Genomic DNA, 24974 nt, shown 5'->3' with positions numbered 1-24974 from the left:
GCATTGCAACACAAAAATGTATACCTGAAGATGCTCCACTCAGGCTCTATCTTGGTTAATTGTGTTTTTAATAACACAATTAACCACGAGGTGATTGTTTGATCACCCACGCTGCATCTACATTCACTTACATTGAGTGTCTCATGGCCATTGTATTTGGCTCTGATGAGTGGTGTCTGAATGATGTCCAGATTAGTTCCTGTCACCGTGATCGGAGTATATCCACTGAAAGAGAAAAAGAAGGGGAAAAAGAAAAGACGGTTTAAAAAAAAAAAAAAAGACAGCTCAGATTGCTTTGACAAATGGTGATTTGAATTATTTATTCATTGCTTAGTTTATGCACCCAATGCAAAATTTGTACGCTGTCAATTTTGTATTATGTTGCAGTAGACGATTAAACCTTTTCATTTCCTCCTGACAAGGATCTGACAATAACCTGTGCTGCTGAGATATTTCCATCCACAGGACGCAAAATATTCTGTTGATATCTCTCTGCAGTGAGCAACGAGTCAAAGTAAACAGACAAAAATGTATACCTGAAGATGCTCCACTCAGGCTCTATCTTGGTGATGGTGGGATCTTCCACATATTCAAACTGGAGGTCTTTCTGAAGGTGGGCCCTATCTATGCTCACAGACACAGACACATTTCCAATGCCATGTAGGGAAGCATGGGTTCGGCAAGTAAGCCATAGGCCACCCCTCCTAAAACAATGACAGGATGAAACATTAGTTACATGTACTGATATGTTAGTGGTACAGTTCAACAGACAAAAGGAGGAATCAGTACAGTGGTATTTAAATGTAAAGAAACCCAAAAGCCATCTCTCTAGTCAATATCCTTTTTTAAGCAGACTACTAAATTATTCCAACACTAAAAACGATGTAATAGTTAAGACATTTGAACGGTTGGTTAAATAGACATTGATCCATAATGTATTGACTGAACTGAGAACTGAGCATTTATCAATGCCAAATGGTACATTGCAACGATGCTGTATTTGCCCAATCATTTATGGTGCAATATCTGGTGCATCACTGAGTAGAAATTTGAATCTCAAAATTGGAAAACCTCTAAGTCAGCGCTATTTCTGCTCTCAAGGTATTTAATATATTTCTGCAGCTGTGTAGATGGTTAAACGTAGACCTTCAGCCTGCTACTGTGACAGGGTTGAGCACAAAGGCAATTTGAAGTACTTAGCATTAATTTTCATTTGTCTTTATGCAGTTGTTTTAATTGAATTTAACATTTGTGCGGGGTCCAGCTGCAAAACTTTCTTTTTCAGCAATGGGTGTACTCAAACCCTTGATTAATCATAATGTAGCAAAGTTCCTCCTTGGGCATTGTGATATTTCATTTTATGTGTAAAAGTAAGATATTGTTGTGATGTCAGAAAGGTTTTGTACCTGTAGTGTGAAAGAGTAGCTTTACCTGACCGTTTAATTGACTGTTAAAGTGTGACTGACGGGGTCAGCGCTGGCTTGTTCCAACTAACCTCTGATAAGTGCACGGCTGGTCCTTGAACATGACTGACACATTGCTCCCAGCATCAAAGTGGCTGCCAGTAATGTTGACGACAGTTCCCCCAGAGACTGGCCCACGGCTTGGCGTAAGACTGATAATCCTTGGAATCTGGTAAAAACAATAAAAAAATAAATGTTATTGTAACAGCCTGTTGGTAAGAAAGTCACTTATAGCTGATTCATAAGCAGTCTGACAAACAAAGAAATACATTCCCCTGAAAATGGCCAGAAAGTCTCGCTCAAATTAGAAAGAAAGTAGGGATAGTTCAAGACTTTTCCACAGTGCTGTACTTTAACCTGCACCCACTGATTCCACTTAACGTGTTCTCTGATGAAAAACTTTTGTAAATTAAAGTAACAGTAGCAGCAGATGCAGTTCAGGGGAAGTGGGGCATAAAGTAAATCCTCCTCCAGTCCATTTCGTGTTCTTATAATCTCATCCTTAGCCTGCTGTGTAGTGGGACATCTAGACCTAACATCCTATAATCCTGTGCAGGGAGCCCATTGAGAAATAAACCCAGCCAGCACCCATTAATGGATAGCAGTAAAAATGATAACACAGCATAAAATACGTACATAACATTAACAATTGCTAATTTATTTCAGAAAGCGAAAGTGTGAGAATAATTATACGCAGAGTGAATGTTAAAAAAGGTGTAATGTGTGTTTTCATGTGTTAATGTTCAATTTTTATTTGTTATTCACTTCGGGGTTTTTTTATCAACGTTCGTGTTTTTTCTTCATTTTCTTCTCATTAGTAACTGTCAGTCATGTCTCACGACTGATACATGCATGACAGAAAAGCTGAGAAGCAGACTCTCAGTGAGAACCACACCATGTTGGAACACAGCCAAAAAAGCAACATGTACATACATGTTCTCACCTACTTAACACAGTAGGTGAGAAGACTGATCAGCTACAAGCAAGGTGCTAACATGCCGAGGGTGACACATGCAGTATAGTTGCCCTTCTGCTAATAGAAGCACACGTTTCAATTTTTAACCATCAAATTGCTAGTTTTTTAAAGTCTGCAAAACTCCACATACAATTACACAAAAACAACAGAAGTTAACACTCACCACAAAGTAGTAGTACTTGGAGGATTTTGCCATAAATTCAGATGTGCACTGCCCGACACAGACCTGCACGTTCCCAGTATACTGGCTCATCTCAGCTCTACCCATCTCGCACACAATCCTGGAAACAAACATTGGCACAATTGTAGAATATGTAACAAAGCATGTGTAATTGCACAGTTACTTGTACTATACCAGTTGGCGTCGCTGGGAAATGCAAAGCAGGTTATTTAATAGATTTATAGCTAGACCCGTCTTAAAGCTTGATAAAATAATGCATTATTTGCCAACAGCTTCACCTCCCCCGCGCTGCCAACTTGTAGGAGAGAAAGCAAAAAGTCTCCATCCTTTTACATATGACCTCAAATGCAGCTACCTCTTCTGCTGGGTCAGCATTTGCTTAGAAAGTGCTGGCACACAACTTTCTTTCTCAGCAGAAGAAGCACGGGGTCTGTTGATAAGCCAACTTTAAACTAGTTTTAATAATTTTACAGACCGCACCTGAAAGGAGCCAAAGCGCTGGATTAAACTCGTATGTCAACTAAATGTAACCTCCTGAATTAAAAAAAAAAAAAAAAAAAAAAGATTATTGGAGTTGTGTGTGCTACTGAGGGAGGAACTGTGCTCTGTCACCCACAGCATTGCTTCTACTGTATAAGTGCACTGCTCTGACTTTAAATTAGTTTACATTCATATACATTCTGCTAGTCAGAAGATTATGCCAACTTTGAGATCATATCTCTTATGCAACCACCAAGACCACGCTACATTGAATTGGTTTTTATTTTTTTTTATTTTTTTTTTTATTTATTTATTTATTTATCTATTTATTTATTTATTTATTTGGCCTGTCCCGTTTGGCTCTTTTGCCATCAGAATTGTTGTCTAAAGGCAAAGAAAGATGCCCAACGGATTTACTTTACCAAACTGACCCTCAGTGTTGTTAAGGATATGTCAAGTTGCTAACACACTGAACTAAGTGCTGTTTGTGTGCTTAGGGAAGTGTTTTGCCCTTCAGGACATGAAGTGTTCAGCTGTGGTCAAAGTTCTTTCAGTTTAAATCCCATAACAGCAAAGGTCTGTGACTGTGCTCACACAGAATCTATATAATATGCTTCAATATTTAGTACGTAGTATCAACAGACTCCTGCTGTAGGTTGGGCTTGAAAATGCAGAGCAGGATTTTTCCATTTGAATTAACATTCGTTACATTCAAGCCTTTGCCAAGGGAGTTCACACAGTGCTGACTGAGAACATCTGTGCCACATCAGTCCCTCTGTATTCTGCAACATGACAGAGTTTTAAATACAATGTCTCTAGCGACATTCCTGTAGTAGTGGTAAAGACAGTGCAATTAAATCCCACTCAGGAAAATGAATTAATGCCTCTCCACTAAGTTCTAACTTTGTTCTGCAAGTTCTTAATTCAATCTGCTGGGAAAAAACGTATCATCCTGATATCTTTTATGCCAGTATGTCCAGCACGCATTTTGTCACTGATAAGAGTCAAATGTACAAAGGCTGGTTTTAGACTATTCCATAATGTCGAGGTTTACGCACTCACCTAATAAATAAAGGGTTTCCCATTTGAGCCTGGGAATAGACACAAATCCCTCGGAGGATTGTGCCAGGAAGGGCATCTGGTATAAATATCTGTGCCAAATCAAATATGTGCATCCAGCCACGGTGCCATCCCCTTGTAAATAAGGGAGCAGCTGAAAGAAGCTTGGTTGTAGGCTACAAATGCCTTAGCTAACAACAGTAGCTAAAGCATTGCGTGACATTTTCATAAACTGAGTGTCAGTTTAATTGAAATTGAATTAAATTGAACTTTTCAGACCTATCTTGAGTATTGTGGGGTCCCTCCAGTGGATACAGTTTTCATAGTGTGAAGTAGGGTTGCCAACCGTCCCTTAAAATACGGAATCGTCCCGTATTTCGAAACAAAAGTACACGTCCCGTGTTGAGCTAATAAGGGACGCACTTTGTCCCGTAATACAGTGAGAATCAAAAGTAGTCTATAACTTTTAATGGAATTCACGCTTTGTTTGAAAACATAATTCCCAGCCCCTCTCCTGCTTTGTGACCAATGAGCTGACAGCACACTTATGACAATTCGAGTATGACAATTCAGATTACCGCTCATCTCATTGGTCAAGGAAAGGTCGCTTACGGAGAAAATACCGGAAGACAACAGATGACCACAACAAGAAGCATGGCCAACAGGGAAACAAACGCCGACACTGCGGTGCAAGTCTCGGACGACAGTACACCTAAAGCTGGGCAAACACTGTGCGATTTTTTCAGTCACGTTATTCAGCTCCTGCTCAAACTGCACGATTGACTCGCAGGGGTTAGAAGTTGGTAGGTCACGATGCAGGTCTCACACTATACCGCCCGATGCTCTGATGCGACCTGAGTGCTCACACTGTGCCTCCATAAAATGAAGGTTATAACAGAAAATCTGTCGCTCGCTCTCTCCGTCTTTCACTCACACAGACACGCACACCACCACCATCAACTTTGCTAAATTGCTAATGAAAAACATTGATCGGGCAGCTGTGATTGAGCAGCAGTGTAGATCCAACTATTTTCACGGTTGTTGTGTCGTGATAATTTCTGAGGCCACATCGAAAAGGCTCGGATGAGCTTTCCAAAGTTCTACAAGTTGTACCTCCATCGCTTGTGTCCAGATCACACGCTGCACTGCCGTGTTGCGGCGTCTTTTTCGCCGACATTTGTGTTTGCGCGTGAGCAGTGTGACAAACTGCGGTGACACCCTCCCGACCAAGCGATTGATGATCGGGAGCTGGTCGTGAGGTGTTAATCACGTCTCGTTACCCCACGTATACTACACGATACACGACGCACGATGAAGGCCAAAATCGGGCCGATCGCCAAAACGGTCGCACGACTCAAAAATCGGCTCAAAATGGGCCAAAAATCGCACAGTGTAAGCCCAGCATTACACTCACACAGACACACACACCACCACCATCAACTTTGCTAAATTGCTAATGAAAAACATTGATCGGGCAGCTGTGACTGAGCAGCAGTGTAAATCCAACTATTTTCACGGTTGTGTGCCTCCATCGCTTGTGTCTAGATCACACGCTGCACAGCCGTGCTGCTCCATCTTTTACACCAACGTTTACGTGTTTGCGCGCGAGCAGTGTGAGCGGCTGTGGTGAGACCCTCACGAGCGATTGATGATCGGGAGTTGGTCGTGAGGTGTTAATCACTTCTCGTTACCCCACGTATACTACACGATGCACGATGAAGGCCAAAATCGGTCCGATCACTCAAAAATCGGCTCAAAATGGGCCTAAAACCGCACAGTGTAAGCCCAGCGTTAGAGCAGCAATGTTTGTTCAGAGAAAGGGAAAAATGGGAAAAGGAAAACACCTGGCTGGAAAAAGTTACTATGGCCATGTGCAGTGAATATCAGTGCTATGTGGCCAGAAGCGTGATAATATAATTTATTTTGTGTAATAAACAACTGTAAGGATAGATGATTACAACAAATAGATGACTAATACATAAAAGTAATACATAGATGAATAATGATGATGAGTTATGATGCGTAATCATGGGAACAAGCGGGTTTACAAACAGGAGCAGCTGATTAGCATTAAGCCAATTGTACTAAATGCACTAAATGTGCACTGTTACAAGAATGTTTTTCTTTCTATTGTTTTCTATTATTTTAAGTTAAGCAGGACAAAGTTCTTTTAAAGAAAGATTTACTTATATTCTCAAAAGTTAAGCATGACAGGCTTCTGTTTAAGAAAGAGACCTGTTTTATCGTGTTAATGTTGTCATTTTGAGCTAAAAATAAATGGCTAAATGATCATTTGTTTCACATGTGTTCATATCACAAAGAATACACATCTACTTAAATCAAATTCAAGTCAAATGGTTAAAAAAATAATTTCACACACAAAAAAAGAGCTAGAAAATTCACCACACTGGGAAGGGTGAAGACAACTGGGTCGCCCGGCCCTGGCCACGAGGTGTCCCTTATTTATTTTTCAGGGAGTTGGCAACCCTAGTGTGAAGAGCTGTAACCTATCTCTGTGTTACTTCAACCTCTATTGATTGGTGTGCCAGAACTGAGACAAACGATCACACTCAATGGAATAGTCTATGGAAATTAGGGGGAACCTTTTGTATTAGAACCTCAAGAACATTGGATACATTTTTGATCTATTTCATTCATTCAGAGAAGGATTACAGCCTAAAATAGGGAAGCTAGCAATGGTGAGGACAAACATGGACACCATTAGAGGGGTTTTTCCTCATCGTAAGCAACCGGCATTAGTGTTTGTGTGATTACACTCATTACCACAAGGTCAAAGGTTTGGCATTGCAGCTCTGAATGAATGTTTTTAAGCTGATAATGACCATTTCATGATATGTTATTTAATGCTTAGTCATGTCACCTTTTTTAATTGCTCATTATGTGAAAGCTCTTTGGGGTCCTTTGGGGTCCTTAAGGACTAGAAAAGGGCTATACAAATGCAGGCCATTTACCTTATTTTTTTACCATTTACTGTGATCAACATGTGACTTACTGTTCAGCAGGGATGTAGCCCTCACGTATTGGAGTGCAATCCACTTCAGCCACCTTCACATTACCCTGAATCTCCCTAAAGTCCAGTCCCAGGTTCTCACCATGGATAGTCACAAGTGTGCCACCTTCCCTGGGGCCTCGCAGAGGGGTGATCTGTTGGAAATGATGATTATGAACATTATTTAGTTTCGTTTTTTTTACGCAACACAATTATTTTCCTGACAACGTAAAAATAGAAAGTGGTGGAAAGCTAATTCTCCAAGGTAATGTGCATGATAACAGCAATGAGACAATATATATAATTTAGTTAGTTTTGTTAAGTAGTAAGTTAATCCATAATTCATTGATAGTTTAATGAATTAACATAATAAATCTCTCACATGTTTCCATTAGCTTTCCATTAACTGGACAACCCTGTCCATTCTTTATCCAAATCTGTGTAATTAGGTTTAGAGGTCATTATTTTAAAAGAAAACTGTATTTGAGGCTTATCTCAAATGAACAAATAGGCATGCAAAACAATGTGAAATCTGAATGAACCAGAATATGGCACAAAAATATTCATGTTATAAATTTGTGGTTGTACAAAAAAATAATATCACAAGGGTGTTTCAAATGGTAGTCAACTCTTTAGTTTATGGCTGGTTTTCACAAGGTCCTTGGGGATAAGCGCTCAAGTTCACACATTAGGTAGCAGTCTGTAGCTTGGGGAACGGGACCGATGCAGTGATTGGTAAAGGGTCAAGACTCGGGGTCAACAACTGTCATTTCTCTATCTGGTGTACACTGAAATCTACTGTGAAGTATTTCATAAGATTAACTTATATCATGGCATCGGGTGACACCATTGCAGTAATCACAATGTCCTTTGATTTATCAGTAACATCTCTCATTGTTGATGATGTGGTTCCAACATCCATCAACACTTTACTCACACAATTACTTTTTGGCCAGTCAGTGTACGTGTGAGTACACATCATCAGGCCCGTCCAGATGGATGGATGTGAGAGATGGACACAGAATAGTCTGTGTCTATCTGTCTCTGCCAAATAAAAGTCCTCTAGGCTTCATGCTGCAGGCAGGAGCCCAGCTTTAATGGTGACTGTCATTTCTCTGTGCAGTGTAAAAGTTGGCAGCGTGAACCCCTGCGGTGTTCACAGGTAGAGTGCTGTGTGAGTGTGTGTGTTTGCCTTTATCTCATAGCTTAAAGCGTGACTTTCCGTATGTCACTACCGCAAGCACGTCAAAAGCATTTAATTTGACTATTTGAGTACTGAACTCACCAGTCAAATAACTCAGGCAAACTCAAGCCAGGTCATGCACAACACAAGTCCTGCGACTGTCATATGGGAGATATCGTTATCGTATGCTTCGGCGTCGCTGATTAATAAAGTTCCCTGCTGATATCTTAATGAAAAAACAGAGCCTTCTGGGAACAGGGCTACAATACATGCAATTAAAAAGATTGCACACAATGCCTCGTGGCTCTCAATTTATTAACAAATATGGAGCGGGAGAAGGACTTTGAGGGAAGCTGGGAAGGAAGAAGCAAAAGAAACCAAGAGAGAGAGAGAGAAGGGAGAGCGAAGAGGAGAGACGCAATGAGGCGTTGATTAGATTTGTGACTTTGACAAGATAATTGACGGTTGGGTAGAGGCAAACACTTAATCACTTCTCCCTCTCTCTCTCTCTCCTTTTCACTTTTCATCTTTCTATGTGAGTCTCACCCTCTCATTGTTGATGGGAGATGTCATTATAATGAAGCGTATTAGAATGCATTAGGGCCTGGGTTGTCTTGGGAAAGTCCTCACTCCTCACCCACTGACAGTTTTTATGGGGGACGTGAGAAGGCTGCAATATGTCCCCGCTGCAGCCTCGGGGATGTAAGGAGAAATACAGGCCCATCTCCAAGAATAAATCCACTGCTCCGGGAGAAGACAAACATTAGAGAAGTGGAATGACAGAGTGCAAATGACTGATCCAGACTCTTTAAATAAGTGTAAGGGTGGGGGGGGGGGGGGGGGGGGGGGACAAAATGTTACCATCATGACATCACTCTTCTTAAGAGTTGATTTTGAACGAATAACAATAATGACAGTACTCTGGGTCATCTGTGAGGGTCGAGTAATTACAATAAGCCCCTTTATTTTTCTTCTTATGACTCCCCCATGTTTGTTTCCCTCTATCTGTCTTGCTCCTTTATTTAGAAGCAATTCGGGGGAAATTAGACGATTCTGTCGTAACCCATCAGGTTAACATCTCATGAGCGAGCAGCCAGATTCCTTGTGATCAGGCAGTTACTTGAATGCCGCTACATCCAGGATGATAGAGGGTCAGATTCCATTTCCGCACCCCTCTTCCCACTCTCTGTCCGTATCAATCTCCAGGACAACAAAAGGGATTCCCCTCGTTGTCGTTTTTATCTGTTCTATGTTTCATCCACAGTCAGTCATCATCTGCCCTCAACTCTCCTCCCAGGAAAAGGATGCAGAGTGGACCTTTATATCCATCACTGGAAAAGTGGACCCGGGTAAAAGGGGGGACTCTTTTCAGTCATTCAGCCTCATGTGACTCTTTTCTGGCTCAGCCTAGCCATCCATCACTGCCTCTCCCCCTTCCCCCAAATCCACCCTCCTCTTCCTTCATCTGGCAGCTTTCCATCCATCTTTCCTTTATGTCCTATTATCCTTCATCTTGCTGACCCTTATCACTGCTGCTTTCACCCTTTTTATGTGTCTTGCACAGGTCAAGTCTATTTACCCCACATGGCGCTGGGTTAAGCAGGGATTCACCTGAACATCTGTGCAGCAGATTGATAACTAACAAGAGTGAGGATGATTTGTCTCTCTAGATCTGTATATGTGTTTGTACATTGACATTTCGAGTTAACGTTGGCAAAAAATAACTACTGTCCCCCTACGGTTTGAAGAAAAGACATCTAAAATGCTAAATTACACGACTGCTGTAATTGTAGTTCTCGTATGCCATTATCATTGAAACTTGTTTTTTTTCCTGTGATGTGTTGCTGCACTACAAAAAGGTGTAAAACATATCCTTCTTCACAAATGGTGTCAGACTGAATAGCTGATAATGACTCACAGCCTCTGCCATTATGTTGAGATGATCGACTGCCACACCGTCAGTGAGGTGATGAGTATGACTATGTTCCCACGAGCGCACTATAATTAAGGTGTGTATGTATGGCCTTTCAGGCAAAAGGTTTTTACAATAATAGCTGGATTGATTGGTCCGTATATGTGCTAACGTGTAAACTGTGTGAACACATGTGGACGCTGATGCATACGTCTCACCTTGGTGATCCGTGGGTGGGTGCACTTGCTGTTGATGCCGTTGTGCTCTAGCCACGTGTTCTCATTGGCGCAGTGTTGCTTGAGGGTGCAGCGGTTCTCTCCTTTGCACCAGACGCACCCAAACAAAGGGTCCGCTTTCAGACACAGACCACAGCTTCCACGTTGGGCGTCGCATTTGTATAGATGGACTGCGCAGGCGGGAGGAGATAAGACAAAGATAGACGGGAGAAAGAAGGGAGAAAAGTGAACAAGCTTTTTACAAATGATGACTCCAAATGCAGCTAAAAATTATTCTGGGCAAAAATCAAATAAAGTAACAAAAGACTTCAAAACACAAAAGAAACTGTTTTATAGTTTACCCAAATCACTCAACATCTACATAAAGCTGTTTGAACAATGCAAAAAAATTATAAATAAACTGAATATTATGATAGACATTTGTTGACATCTTTGTCTCATTATCGCTCCATCATCATCTCTACACACTCCCTAGGCATCCCACCCTGCCTCTGAGTTTCCTACACTACTGCCGCCTGCCACTCCTCACCCACCGCACATTTAACATATCATCTCCATGGCAACAGAGCAACCATTTTCTTTTTAATTGCCATTAATTTTGTATGTGATCTGCCCATCAAAAAATAACTAAATTTTTTAAAAAGCCCTATAGGCCTCTTCCTCCACAAGCAAACAAAGGAAGGAAGAGAGTAGTGGAGGAGTCTCTAGTTCAAGGTTCTCTAACTTCTGTTGCTTCTTTGATTCTGCAGTTATGCTTAAGGATATGTTTTGTAGAGCACATTTGACTCAGACACTCATGCACACAACCAGAAACACACACAAACACTCTACAAACTTTGCCTTACAGCACAGTGTCATTTTGGCATATAATACACATTTTAACAACATGCTTCTTATGCCTGACTCCACTGCCTTTGGTTAAAATAAGCTGTTTTCCTGTCAGAGTAGTATAACCCCCAGCATGAATCACTTAAAGTGGTGGATTGTCAGTGGCCAAACTGAATCAAGCTCAGCAGCTGAATCCTGAATTCTTAAAAACCCAGTGCTGATATACCATGAAAGGATGAAAGGTTGGACATAAAAAAACTAAGAAAGGTTGAAATAATAATAATAATAATAGAGAAATGTAATGTACTCCCCTGTTCTCTACATATAGAGAAAGAAATAATAAATGTAATTTCTTTACTAGGGCTTAGTAGTTAGTGTTATATCAGACAGGCCCTAAAAGCAAGTTCAGTTACAGTCATAGTAAAACAGCTGAGCTCAGTGCTTCACACCAGCTGATGGCTTCACCTGATACCAATTTAAACATCTAGTTGGTGATTTTTAAGCTGCTTTAACCCACCCACGGTTACTGACCATCTGCAAGCCACTTTGCAACATGCCTTATAGCATCTCTCATGCTGTTTCTAACTTAATGCCACATTTTTTGTCATTGATGTTTTCTCATTTGTTTTGTATATGATGCAAAGGTTTTTTTGCATTTGCTCTTCCAATTTCTGGGACAGAGAACAGAGCCATACCACAAAATAAGAATGACTACAGATAGAAATACTCTCTTTTATGCCTATAGTGGTCCTGGCTGAAGTGAAATTTATGTCAGTGCGCTTTACTGAATGAATAAAATAAAGGAGAGAGGCAGTGGAGACGGAGACTGAAAGATTGCCAAACTCATAGAGAGGTGTCAAAATAATAGAAACAGCAGAATTGGGGGACATTATGTTTGAACGGTAGTGAGAAAACTAAATTTAGAGAGTTTGAAAAAAGACAAAAAGACAACAGTCATGTGCTGGACAGGCAGACGGGGAGACAAAACGAAAGCGTATGAGAGGATGTGGTAAAGTTAACCACTACATGGCAACATCAGGGAATGGATGCTGCACCTCAGCACACCACCCGCCTGTTGCCATGGAGATGGGCTCCAAGGGCAACAATGGGGAAGCAGCAGCTTTGGAGTGTGTCTATGTGTGCATGCACATGTGTGTTTAAGTGAGTTTGTAAGAGACTGTGAACTCAATATGTTCTTCTATGATACTACGAGAAATATGGAAAGAGCTGATATGCGTGTGCGTGTGTCCGTGTGTGGATGTGCATGTATGCACATGTGTGTGCCTGTGCATACACAGATGCTCATGCATCTGTGCATGCTTACCTTTGTTGTGGGCGGGGTTGTCGATGCTGAAATCTCCGTTCCAGATGACGGTCAGCTCCACGGGAAGACTGCTCATCTCCATCCCATCATAGAAATACTATCACCATAGCAACCAGAGAGGGAAGGAAGAGACATGGGAAAAGCAAATGAGAGATACAAAGTCTTAACTGTTTCTCTCTAAGTTTGAAAAAGCCTGTGGTATCAAAATACTTTTTTGAAAATGCAAAAATCCATCCTCAACAAGTTGCTGTACACATGTGCACACGCGCGCACAGTGAAAATACACACACAAACTCAAACACACATGCTTTAAACTCACAAACGCACACTATACACACCAGCGAGCATTGAGAGATTATTTTTCATTTGGTTCTGTAACACTAGCAGAATGGAGGGTTGGTGCAGGAATCATCATTTTCTGCTAAATTACAGTTTCCCTCCTTCACAGCTCAATCAAAGTACAATATTTGGAATGTGCAGTGATTATGCGCACAAATCCCACAGTCATCTTTACTGACATACACACTTCGAGTGATGAAGATAGACAGGAAGATGGGATGTTATTGTATCAACAGACAATTAGCATCAAGACCAGCATAAAGCCTTTTTCATGCTCATCCTTCGTTCCTGTCAATGCATTATTCAGTCAGTGAATGGAGAATCATTGCAGCTAGAGACAAAGTTAGGCACTTATCTCATCTACCACCTGTCTAGCTGGAAGACCAAAAATCCCTCAGCTGGAATCAGTGTGTGCATGTGGCTGTATGTGAAGGAGAGAGATTGCAAAAACATCTTTTATAGGTAATCTAACTTTTATAGAAAAAGTTTGCAGACATGGGCCATCCGTACAAAGATAGGTGTAGGTGGGTGGTGGTCAAGGATAATATGTCACACAAGCTGCGACACTGAAAACACACAGACACCCACAGACAGACTCTTCTCACCGATGTGTTTTGACACTGCACCGAGGAGCTGTTGAAGCGCAGGGCAGGAACCCGGTGCTCGTTTCCTTGGATGGTGAGCAAACACTCGTAACCCCTCTGTCCAGACTGTGGCTGAGGAAGGTTTTTAGCCCGTAGGGTGATGGGCTTCACCACATTGACAGGCACCAGTATCCTTTCTGCAGGCAGCAACTGGGGACACCCCTGGAGGCAAAGCAGCAGAGAAACAAGAAAGGTGGTCAGTGGGTCTAATGCCAAATTGCAAATAAAACCTCATTACCTCAAAGAGATCCAACAGTGTCGCTGTTGAGCTTTTGCTTAAGTAAGCCTTTTGTATATTTTGATTCAAATGCATTCTCCACTTCACTGTTGTTAGAAGTGCAGTTGATTTCTGCAGTGTAAGCACTGTCTTAAAGTGACTTGCACTTCATTTAATCCACAGACCATATGAAAGATGAATGAAAGCTTTTTAAAAACATGGATTCACAAGTAAGAGAAACACGCCTGCTAATTAATAACCAGTAAAATCCTAAAATATCTGTCAGCAAAACTGAAAGAGAAGGATATCTCTTTTGTCAAATTATCCCATTAAACATTCTTCAAAAAGGAACCGAGACCACAAACACAGTGCACAGGTCCATCAACTTCAATTAGCAAACACCAACAAGTTATAGCTGGCTGTGTTGAGACACCTGCCAATCAAAATCCCTCAACTCCCATATCTGGATGAAAAGTGCAAATGCATAGGCTAGCTACCCACAGAGACCAAAATAGTTTTTTGGTCTCTGTTTTAATGTAACTTTTGTAAAGGTTTTGGAGTGAAAGTCGTTTTTTTTTTTTGTCCTTTTGGTTCTCTTGATATTCCCAGTAAGATGTGTCACTCTTTCCCATCATTGGGGTCAAATGCAGCACTGATCTCCTGCAAGGCTAGCCCAGTCTTGCTTATAGGACTGTTTTTTGCAAAAAAAAGTTCATACCTATGCTGTTTTTCATGATGTGAATAAAAAGAAAACAATTTAAATCGGTTTAATTTTTTTATTAGGCAGTAAGGAAAGTTGCTGCTTGCATCAGGGCATTTCCTAAAATCTGACTAACACACAATGAGCTGCAAATTCACAGAGACATTCACACTTATCATTTATCTCACTAGATAGCATACCACCTAACAGTACTTCACAAACATTAGTTTAATTTAATGACACTTCAGTATATTTTCAGTGTTTAGTGCTTTTATTTGTTCGATTTTCTGTTGAGTAGAGGTCAGCTGTGTTTCCTACAGGCCCGTGGCCTGCTCACATTCAACGAGTGAAGGTCAATAGGTACTCTAATGTCATTACCCACAGGAGAGGAGCATTAATGATATAACAAAAAAGGTACTTATTCTGATAGACTATGAGCTCTGAGTTTGAATTTGTGCATTTCCTTTTCAAAATCTAGGGTCTGCTGTGGAAAATGTGATTTTTTTCTGTGATACTTGTGCCCATGTTAGGTGAAAAAAAATAACAGAGAAAGGGGAAGACCAAGACAGAGGTAAAAGTCACTTAGCAATTGGAGGTCTAAAATTAACAGCCAATCCATTCAGGTGTGACTAGTGGGTTAAATATAGAGCACCTATGACTCGCCTGAAGGATGAAGAGGAGAAAAAGAGAACAGGTGAGGAGAGGGGAAGGGGTGGACAGAAAAGGAAAGGCAAAGACCACAGAGGATAACTGAAACAAAAAGCATTATCAGGAGAACAGGAAAGTGACTGACAACCAGAAGTTAAAGGTAAAATGGGTGGTAAAGCAGGGTAAAGAGAGAAAATGAAGAACAGCGCTTCCCTAAGTACTATTTTCTCTGAAGGGTAGTTGAAATAGAGAGAAAGAGATGGCAAAATTGGTCAAATGAAGGAGAAGAACAACAAAAGAACACAGCAATGGGGGGAAAAAAACACCGTTAAGTGTATGTGACAGGACGGGCTTTAGCATGTCAAAGAAGGAGAAGAAAAGACGGTAAAAAGAGGGAGAGCAGATAAGGTGAGCCCCCACGCGGATGGAGCTGGGGGGAGTGAAGCATAGCGCACGTTGAACCGGGTGATAACACTTGTTTGAAGTTCATTAAAAGCCACTTGATTGGGTTAGGCTAAGTGAGTGACTGACTGGATAGCTGTGTGGTGAGAGAGGGGAACGCTCTGTGACACTATTCACAAAGTCATTATAGATAAATGACACACAGGGTGAGGGAGTTCAGCAGTGAAGGAGAGGAAGGAAGTTGCGGTGCATGCGTGTTTGCTCTTCCAAATCTCATTTTCCTAAGAACGAAGGGTCATATTTGGTGAATGAAAATGAGTGGGAGAGCAAAGAGAGATGCAATCCATTTTTAATCATGTCTCTTCCAGTTAATACACTTGAACAATGGGGGACAATGAATTTGATCTGGTTTGTGGAAATGAAGGCATGGAAAGCACCCGAGTATGACTTAACACAGGGACTTATGCTGAATTTTCAAGACACAGATGAACACTGATAGCCGCATATGATGACGAGGAGACAGGATTTCACACACACAAACATCACAGGAAATAGATGCATGCATGCAAGCGCAGTTAAATTTCACCGTGGTGTTTGAGATGAGCAAAATTCCCCTTCTTTTGCACATGCGTGTAGACTAAGGTTAACAGAAATTTTACTGTATGTACAAAAACAAAATCACATTACAGTATAAAATGAATGTCATCAACTAAAAATGTTATGGACTGAACTAGTTTTCCACTTTAGTAGAATGGTTAAATTGCATTTTGATCAAAAATATGCATTGCTGCTGAAAAGACTGAAAAACTTTAATGTCTTTGCCAGACATTAAAACATTGTTGAAATCTGGATAAAACATTAAAGGTGAAAATCTATCCTTTCAGATTGATGAAAAGATTAGAAGAAAATGTCTCTTTACATTAAAAGTTGGTTGAAAAGGACTTGCTTCTGCAAAATCATTACATAATCAGCAGATTCAAACCTGTACTGTGAGCCTTGGTCTAGAGGCTCATGCATACAAGCTCACCGCACTGCACTATATGATGAAAAGTTGACCAACCACTCTTTCACACAGGTATCCAGGCCACTAAAGGTTCTTATCCATATCAGATATTATGATATCATAATTGCCTTAAAGTCAATGAGCCAAAATAACCGAGTATAGGACATATAAGTGTATTTATACACATATAACACTTGAAGAAGCACTTTATTTTCATTTTGTGAAAACAAAATCAAATTAATTTCCTCAAAAGTTGAATATTATGATACAGATGATACACCATGATGTCATTACACTGTCTGGCAACCAGCTAACACAGCCTAATATGAAATTTATAGTAGTATAGCAGAATAGGACCCGAGCATAGCAGAAAACTCATAAAAAATTGACTAATTGCTATATTTCATTACATTTTCTCAATGCGATGAAGTATAGTACATCTGTTTGCCAACAGCACAGACTGGAGGTTGTGTGACTCTCAAACAAATGTAGATTTTTTTCCTTTTTTTAAAGTGACATAATGGAAATGGTGGAAAAAGAAGAAAATAGTCTCTGTGGAGGTTGAAATCTTTCGAAGTTGACTTTCCACATTACAATACAGGGAGTGCAGAATTATTAGGCAAATGAGTATTTTGTCCACTTCATCCTCTTCATGCATGTTGTCTTACTCCAAGCTGTATAGGCTCAAAAGCCTACTACCAATTAAGCATATTAGGTGATGTGCATCTCTGTAATGAGAAGGGGTGTGGTCTAATGACATCAACAGCCTATATCAGGTGTGCATAATTATTAGGCAACGTCCTTTCCTTTGGCAAAATGGGTCAAAAGAAGGACTTGACAGGCTCAGAAAAGTCAAAAATAGTGAGATATCTTGCAGAGGGATGCAGCAGTCTCAAAATTGCAAAGCTTCTGAAGCGTGATCATCGAACAATCAAGCGTTTCATTCAAAATAGTCAACAGGGTCGCAAGAAGCGTGTGGAAAAACCAAGGCGCAAAATAACTGCCCATGAACTGAGAAAAGTCAAGCGTGCAGCTGCCAAGATGCCACTTGCCACCAGTTTGGCCATATTTCAGAGCTGCAACATCACTGGAGTGCCCAAAAGCACAAGGTGTGCAATACTCAGAGACATGGCCAAGGTAAGAAAGGCTGAAAGACGACCACCACTGAGCAAGACACACAAGCTGAAACGTCAAGACTGGGCCAAGAAATATCTCAAGACTGATTTTTCTAAGGTTTTATGGACTGATGAAATGAGAGTGAGTCTTGATGGGCCAGATGGATGGGCCCGTGGCTGGATTGGTAAAGGGCAGAGAGCTCCAGTCCGACTCAGACGCCAGCAAGGTGGAGGTGGAGTACTGGTTTGGGCTGGTATCATCAAAGATGAGCTTGTGGGGCCTTTTCGGGTTGAGGATGGAGTCAAGCTCAACTCCCAGTCCTACTGCCAGTTCCTGGAAGACACCTTCTTCAAGCAGTGGTACAGGAAGAAGTCTGCATCCTTCAAGAAAAACATGATTTTCATGCAGGACAATGCTCCATCACACGCGTCCAAGTACTCCACATTGCTGCACGCAATGTTGATGGTGAACAGATCAAAACACTGACAGAATCCATGGATGGCAGGCTTTTGAGTGTCCTTGCAAAGAAAGGTGGCTTTTTTTGTCGCTGATTTGTTATTGTTTTGTTTTTGAATGTCAGAAACGTATATTTGTGAATGTGGAGATGTTATATTGGTTTCACTGGTAAAAATAAATAATTGAAATGGGTATATATTTGTTTTCTGTTAAGTTGCCTAATAATTATGCACAGTAATAGTCACCTGCACACACAGATATCCCCCTAAAATAGCTAAAACTAAAAACAAACTAAAAACTACCACCACAAACATTCAGCTTTGATATTAATGAGTTTTTTGGGTTCATTGAGAACATGGTTGTTGTTCAATAATAAAATTATTCCTCAAAAATACAACTTGCCTAATAATTCTGCACTCCCTGTATAACCTCACAACCAAGCCCTGTATTCTTTGAGAGATTTGTGAGGTATCATTCATCGTGTATGTTGAAGTCAAAAAAACCTCCCTAACCACCTTTAAATAAACATCATATTTTGTGACAGAAGAGATAAACATGAAAAAGGAGAAATACATAAATCTCGCTTAAATACCGATTATAAATGCACCATGCGGAAGTGAAATTACAACCGAGGCAGTGTGTATAATGGTGGTAGTCTGTGTTTTTTGCTACTTAGCTCAAATTTTTCATATTTGTATGTACACATACACACTCAGACACACTTGTATAACAGTACGATCACTGCCAGCTCTTCCTGAGGCCAAGTGGGCTTTTATTGGTTTGGACAAACACATGCATATCCCCTAGCTGGCTAGAGATGCTCATGCTGCTGGCAGTGATGCTTGCTGTTGCTGTTGAGATTTATGTCAGTGTTAGGTAGGTTTAATGTCTGTGTATTTATTGTTTCCTTGTCTAGCTCAATGACTGAGGTGCACCAAATAGCAGGGGAGGAAATGCAGATTCACAGACAAATACATTCATACATATAAACACATACAAATCATAAATGGCAGACAATGACAGAAAACTTTGCACTCTTTCAAAGCCGTACCTATAAGTGGGGTTCGAATTACAGGTTCCATGAAAGAAGAAAGGAAATCAGTAGTTATTTTACTCAGATTCCCACTGCAATCCAATAAATCAGGGGTTAAATTAATTTGTGGCGCTCGCATAATTTACAAATTACACTAACTAAATGCAAAGGAAGCTTTTCCAGTGGCTCAGAATAATTATTTCCAGTTTTCTAGTTCCCCGTGAAAACTACTGACAGCATGTTAAATGGATTATTTAGAACAACAGGAAAACAATTTCTGGAAAGAGATGTTGCTGTTGTTTTTCCTAAATTTAATTACGTGAACATATTGTGTATTTGTGGGGATCTTAAAATCCAGGACATATTTCACTGAAAATATCTGCATGTGTAGAGACAAGTAGAAGTTTTTGGAGGGCTTTTTTTTTTTTTTTTTTTTTTAAAAGGGGGAATATTAAAGTGGGAGAGATGGGAACTACAAACTACACTTTGATGTGGATTGAACTAGCTGCTTAACTGTATGTGTTTTACTTTATGTGTCTGTCGGTGCGCGTGTGGTGCCGGGAGCTTCACTGACACTCTTCCAGTCATGTAATCAAACACTTGCAGTAAATCACTAAGGAGAGTATCTGTCAATAGCATGACTCATCATAACAACATAATAAGCTAAGACGTTTGAAAAAAGTCGGCGCCTCTCCCCACAAATATGTAATAACTCTTCATTCTTCCCGTCTCCATCGCCGCCTCGATGTTTTCTTTAACCTCACCTCTGATTCTCAGTAATGCTTTTTCCCTCCTTCATTTCTATCTCTCTAAACGCATCCTGTGCTGTTTGATCTATCTCACTGACCCTTCTCATTTCTCTTATCAACTCTCTCGCTGATTGCCCTCCCTCTTTTCTGACTCCTTTTCTTCTTTGGGACCTACTTAGATCTGATAATTAGAGCCTCGTGGGAGGTGTGGATGGGTGGAGATAGGGAAAGTGACAGAGAGTAGGAAGCAGAATGGGAGCTGTGAATGTAAAAGCCCTTGGCATAGTTTGAAGCTAAGGAGGGAGGGAGACTGAGAGAGAGACAGAAAGAGAGAGAGAGAGACAGACATAATTATAGAAGTGCAAGGTGTGAAGATGAAGAGGATCTTAAGTTTTTATACATGCGCACACACACTTAGTGGTTACCAAGAGCTCCCCTTAACAAGCCTCTGTTTTATCATATCCAACAGAGCCTCGGGCAAAGACACTCTCCACGTTCTCTGCTCTTCACTCGTTTCTCATCCCTGTTTTTATCCCACCATCCATTCCTTCATTGCCTTAAGGTTTTCCCAAATAACTGGTTCCTTTTTTCCCCTACTATATCTGTTATTTTTTCCTCCTCTCTGCATTTGCATCCATTTGTTTTTAAGAACTGTTAGGATTTATTAAAATGTGTTTTTTCATCATTTTCCAGGTTATGAAAACATTCAACTCAATAAACCAAATGTTCATATTTCAGAATACAGAAGCAGCACTGAAGCACATCCCACAGAGGAATAAAAAACAAGTAATCAGGGCTTCATCCAAACCACTTTGTTTCATCATTAACAACAAAAAACTAAAGTTAGTTAAGTTATAATGTTGATTGTAAAAAACAACAATGAAAATAAGGTAAAGTACGTACATGTACAACTATGGTAGGAAGACTAACTTCATCTGTCAGCCCAGATCTTAAAACACATTGTTGGTAATCATTTCTCTGTTTGCCATTTCCGAATAAATTTCCCTAACTTCAGGGGTTTGTTTAAAGCCTCTATGATCATCTGACTGCTTCTGTTTCTTGTTATTGTGCCTTTTTTATTCCCGTATTTTTCAGATCTTACCTCTTTAAACTTTCACTTTCAGCGCCTTTCTGTAATTTTCTTTTCAACTTTGTTTCATTTGCTTTCATTCTCGATTTTCGCATATCCATTTTTCCTCTTTTCTCTGCAAATGCTCAAACTGGTCCTCAACAGTCAGTGCGTGTGCATGGCATTGATTTGTCCATGAATTGAACCAAAGCACCTCGCGCTACCATTTCTGTCTAATATTGGCAACTAATAGCTATTACAATTGGCATTTAGGTTCTTTAATAACATTATCCTGATCACTTGATCAATAATTTCCTAGTAAATAAAGTCTACGGCATTGATCACGCAGTCAAGAAGCAAATAATCAAACAACAACAAAGGACAAGGATGCTTTATGTGCCAGGAGATAGTGATACATCTTTGGTAACATTAATATTTGTGTGTTTTTTGCATCTTCCTACCAACTGAATATATTAGGGTAAGGCTTGGCAGAGACTCAGGATATGAACATGCTGTGTTATAGACGGAGGAAGAAGAGGGGGAAATATCCCCCTGTGGTTTTCATCAGACAAAGAGAACAGGAAGTGTCCCCAGTTTCATCAGTGTCTTTAGGTGAGACCATGTGTGAATTAGGGAGGAGAGATGAAACCGAGCTAAATATGTAGGAAAACAAATATTGTTCACTGGGTAAACACAACCTATTCACATCAATGCTGCAGAGGTTGGAAATGACTGTTGGCTCTTTCTACAGTGAAACTGAATGAAGCTGCAAGCACGTCCTTTGTCACTGAGACTCATCAGAATGATGGCTAAGTCCTTGACATGTGTGGAGGGTAAACAGGGACACGCCCTTAGTTAATGTGCCAACAGGCAAATGTCTGATCCGTGTGCCCATATCATTGCTGGCATGAATAAAAAGGCATTCACCGTACACCCAGGCTGGGCTTTAACGCTGTCCTCCGATGCATACTAACAACAAGCTCAACCAGTAGGGAGATTTGCCTGGCTCGATCATTAGCATAGAGTTAGGGGATTATTCAGATCACTTCCTGAAATCCCCTAATTGTAATAGTACACAAAAATTCATGTGCTGCAGTAAGAGGCCATCCCGTTTCAGAGCAAAGTTGACTTGATGCCTTTTGTGAAATCTGAAAAATCTTCTATGGCTGTATGTGAGTGTGCATGCTATCAAGCTTGTAGAACTGTGTGTCTGTTAATTCAAAAAGCCCACCAAAAGGCCAGCAGAAAAAAAACATGACCCTGGATTTGAGGGGTTAATTAAAAGCAAATTAAAAGTCATTAAGCCTGCAAAACACCTGTCTTTTTTGAAACAACATGTCAAAAAAAAGGATGTCATTAATGTGCTAATACCAAAATCCGCCTTGCTTTATTTATGGTTTTCTTTTAGTCAGCAACACAATAGGAGAGGATTCACGCGTTATTATCCAGAGTCAATATTGACCACCGGCGCCTGAGCTAATTGGAAAAGTAAACCTGCAAAGACTCACGCTTGGGCCTAACTAAGCAGAAGGTTCAAAAGGATAATGGAAACGGCGGAAAAAGAAAATAATATCGTCTGAGCAGGTTGAATGGCTCGGGGGAAACACGGGTGGAATAACACAATCGAGAGCAAAGGAGACAATCTGGCTAAGCTTGTCCCTGCCCGTCGTGCGGCGTCTGCCAACCTAGACATGAGCACTAGTGATCTTCATCATAGCTCACCTCAGGCTAAGATTAACAGGCCACTCACTCCCTGTAAAACCCTCCCCCTGAAAGCCACTGCGAATTGTCAGCAAACAGACAGGCCAAAGACAGCCACACACTGTATATACACATAAAAATACAGAGAAATGCAGATACCCGTGGAATAATGTACCCACAGGCCCAAATCACGGGGACATCCCCTAAATTTCCTTTACCTCGCCGCTTTGCCCTAAAGGCTACTACTGCTGCAGCCACTCTAAATCAGCATGAAGCCTCTCTCTCACAGGATGGGGAGTGGCTGCTTTGGGGGCATTCACTGAATGTACCCCATCCAGTGAGTGGCTTGTCCTCTGCAGCAGAGCAGCCTAATTACAGTGGGTTCTGTTTCGAAGGGAATAGAACTGGCTGCCGATACTATTGATAATTCACACAGACTAAGCTGTCACAGGGAATAGGGTTGGGCAAGTGGAAATGACTCAGTTTTATTAGCTTCCACTGCCCTTTGATGTGCAGTCAAGAGTGAGACATGCCAAGAGGCTCATGCCAGATGGAAGCACTACAGCTGAAAGGTGTCTCAGTCCTTTTAACATAACTCTTTTTGCATGTAAAACCTCCACCGATGGCTATTAGTCTCACATAGCCAAACATTTCCCCTCAATTTATTTCACCATGTTTTATAACTTAGCTGGCTCAATACCCAGAGGCTGGACTGAAGCTGGGCAGCAGTAAAATCTGAGGATTTGTGGACAATGTCTTAACGGGATGTAATTTGACAGTCTTTAGATCTATAGACAGAAGTGATGCTAGAAAACATGGTCCCCCTTGAGAGCTGCTTAAACAACAATTCTGACAGCACATCTTTACAATCCCGCCTAGCACCGGCATCGTCTACCTTCTGGGTGCTACAATGTGTTTCAATACCTGTACAGGTTGAAAATAAAAACAAAAACCAATGCAAACTTTTAATCTCATGCTCGGTTTGGGACTCACCTCAGGCTTCTTCACTCGACCCTCCTGGAAGGAACATGTGCGAGGGTCATGGGTACAGTCATGTCTGTATTTACACCAGTGGCACTGGTAGGGACTACTCACACATGACAGACACCTACAAGGAGAGCATAGTTTTGAATTAGGACTAAGCAGCACCAAATGCACTGAAGTACAAAAGCTCAATGTAACAACTTCTGTGCACAAATGGATTCTGCACATAGTTTGTGGCAGCTTTTCAACAATATAGAGGAATTAGATTTGCAACAAAGTATCTGTTTTAAATGTACTGGACCTCACAGAGCACTTTTCTAGTTGTGCACTCAAAGCACTTTAGACAACATATCTCATTCACGTTGTCTACGTATATACACTTTCTACCAAACATTCCCACTACAATGAATGCATTGGGAGTAACCTGTGGTTATTGCCCAAAGATATTTTGGCACCCAGACTGGGGCAGCCAAGGATTGAACCATGAACCTTTCAGTAAGAAGACGACTTGCTCTACTTCCTGAGCCAGAGCCACCCCAAAGGCCAAGGAAGCAAGACACAAACTAATTGCAAGTGCTGCATGCCTCGACTCTTTAGTTCGGCCCCCCAGATATTAATACAACATAACTTTGGCATTGTTTTATACACTCACTGAAGTGCAATTAGAAACTAATAGTAGACATAAACTTACGATTTGTGCACACTGCAATTGTAGAAAACAAAACTTGTATTTGCAAATGCCAGGCCGGTCTCTTTGGACTTGAGATAGAGCTGCACGATCTGGTGGTCACCTAGAGAAAACAGATTAAAGTCAAAATTAACGGTTTGATACACAGAGGTAGGAAGAAAGCTTTTGTACTCTGCTAACAAAACAAAGAAACACAAGACAAGGACAACAACAATGAGAACTAACAGAAGGAGGAATTGCCTTTGTTTCAGAACACGTTACTTGAAGCCGTTATTGACAGCTTCATTCAACTCTTCAAACAAGTAGGAGAAACAAAACAGTATTATAATGGTAATGTTAGGGTGTCACCGTTACTCTTTCAGCACAGGCAGGGGGTCGACACCACTTGTATGATAATCATTTCATTCGCTTATTCAAATATCATTTTACGACGTCGAGTTAGATGTCGTTTTAAAGAAAAAGAAAACGACTGCACTGCTAGGAGCTACAGGTGATCAGCTTGTTGCAATGGTAAAGGCAGTATGTCTTAGCAAAGAAAGAGAGTAGAAGAAGAGGGTTTTATTGGGTTAACTC

The 24974-nt window shown here is 40.8% G+C and overlaps 1 protein-coding gene across 3 annotated transcripts in view; it reads right to left on the bottom strand.

Moving 5' to 3' along the window:
- The window catches only part of plxna4 (plexin A4), a 255363-nt gene that overhangs the window by 46290 nt on the left and 184099 nt on the right, over positions 1-24974 (bottom strand). For all 3 annotated transcript variants that reach the window (XM_082509992.1, XM_082509991.1, XM_082509990.1), the window contains exons 8-17: positions 24405-24504; positions 23723-23837; positions 13597-13797; positions 12653-12749; positions 10483-10670; positions 7173-7324; positions 2603-2720; positions 1496-1632; positions 537-704; positions 132-225 (exon numbers count right to left, since the gene is read on the bottom strand). In XM_082509992.1, coding sequence (XP_082366118.1) covers positions 132-225; positions 537-704; positions 1496-1632; positions 2603-2720; positions 7173-7324; positions 10483-10670; positions 12653-12749; positions 13597-13797; positions 23723-23837; positions 24405-24504 — 1370 coding nt within the window. The remainder of the gene's footprint in view (positions 1-131; positions 226-536; positions 705-1495; positions 1633-2602; positions 2721-7172; positions 7325-10482; positions 10671-12652; positions 12750-13596; positions 13798-23722; positions 23838-24404; positions 24505-24974) is intronic.

Source organism: Aulonocara stuartgranti (genome assembly GCF_965226115.1).
Source record: "Aulonocara stuartgranti genome assembly, chromosome: 17".
Lineage (NCBI taxonomy): Eukaryota > Metazoa > Chordata > Actinopteri > Cichliformes > Cichlidae > Aulonocara > Aulonocara stuartgranti.
Note: the sequence above shows the minus strand (reverse complement) of the source record. Positions and strands in the feature narration are given on the sequence as shown.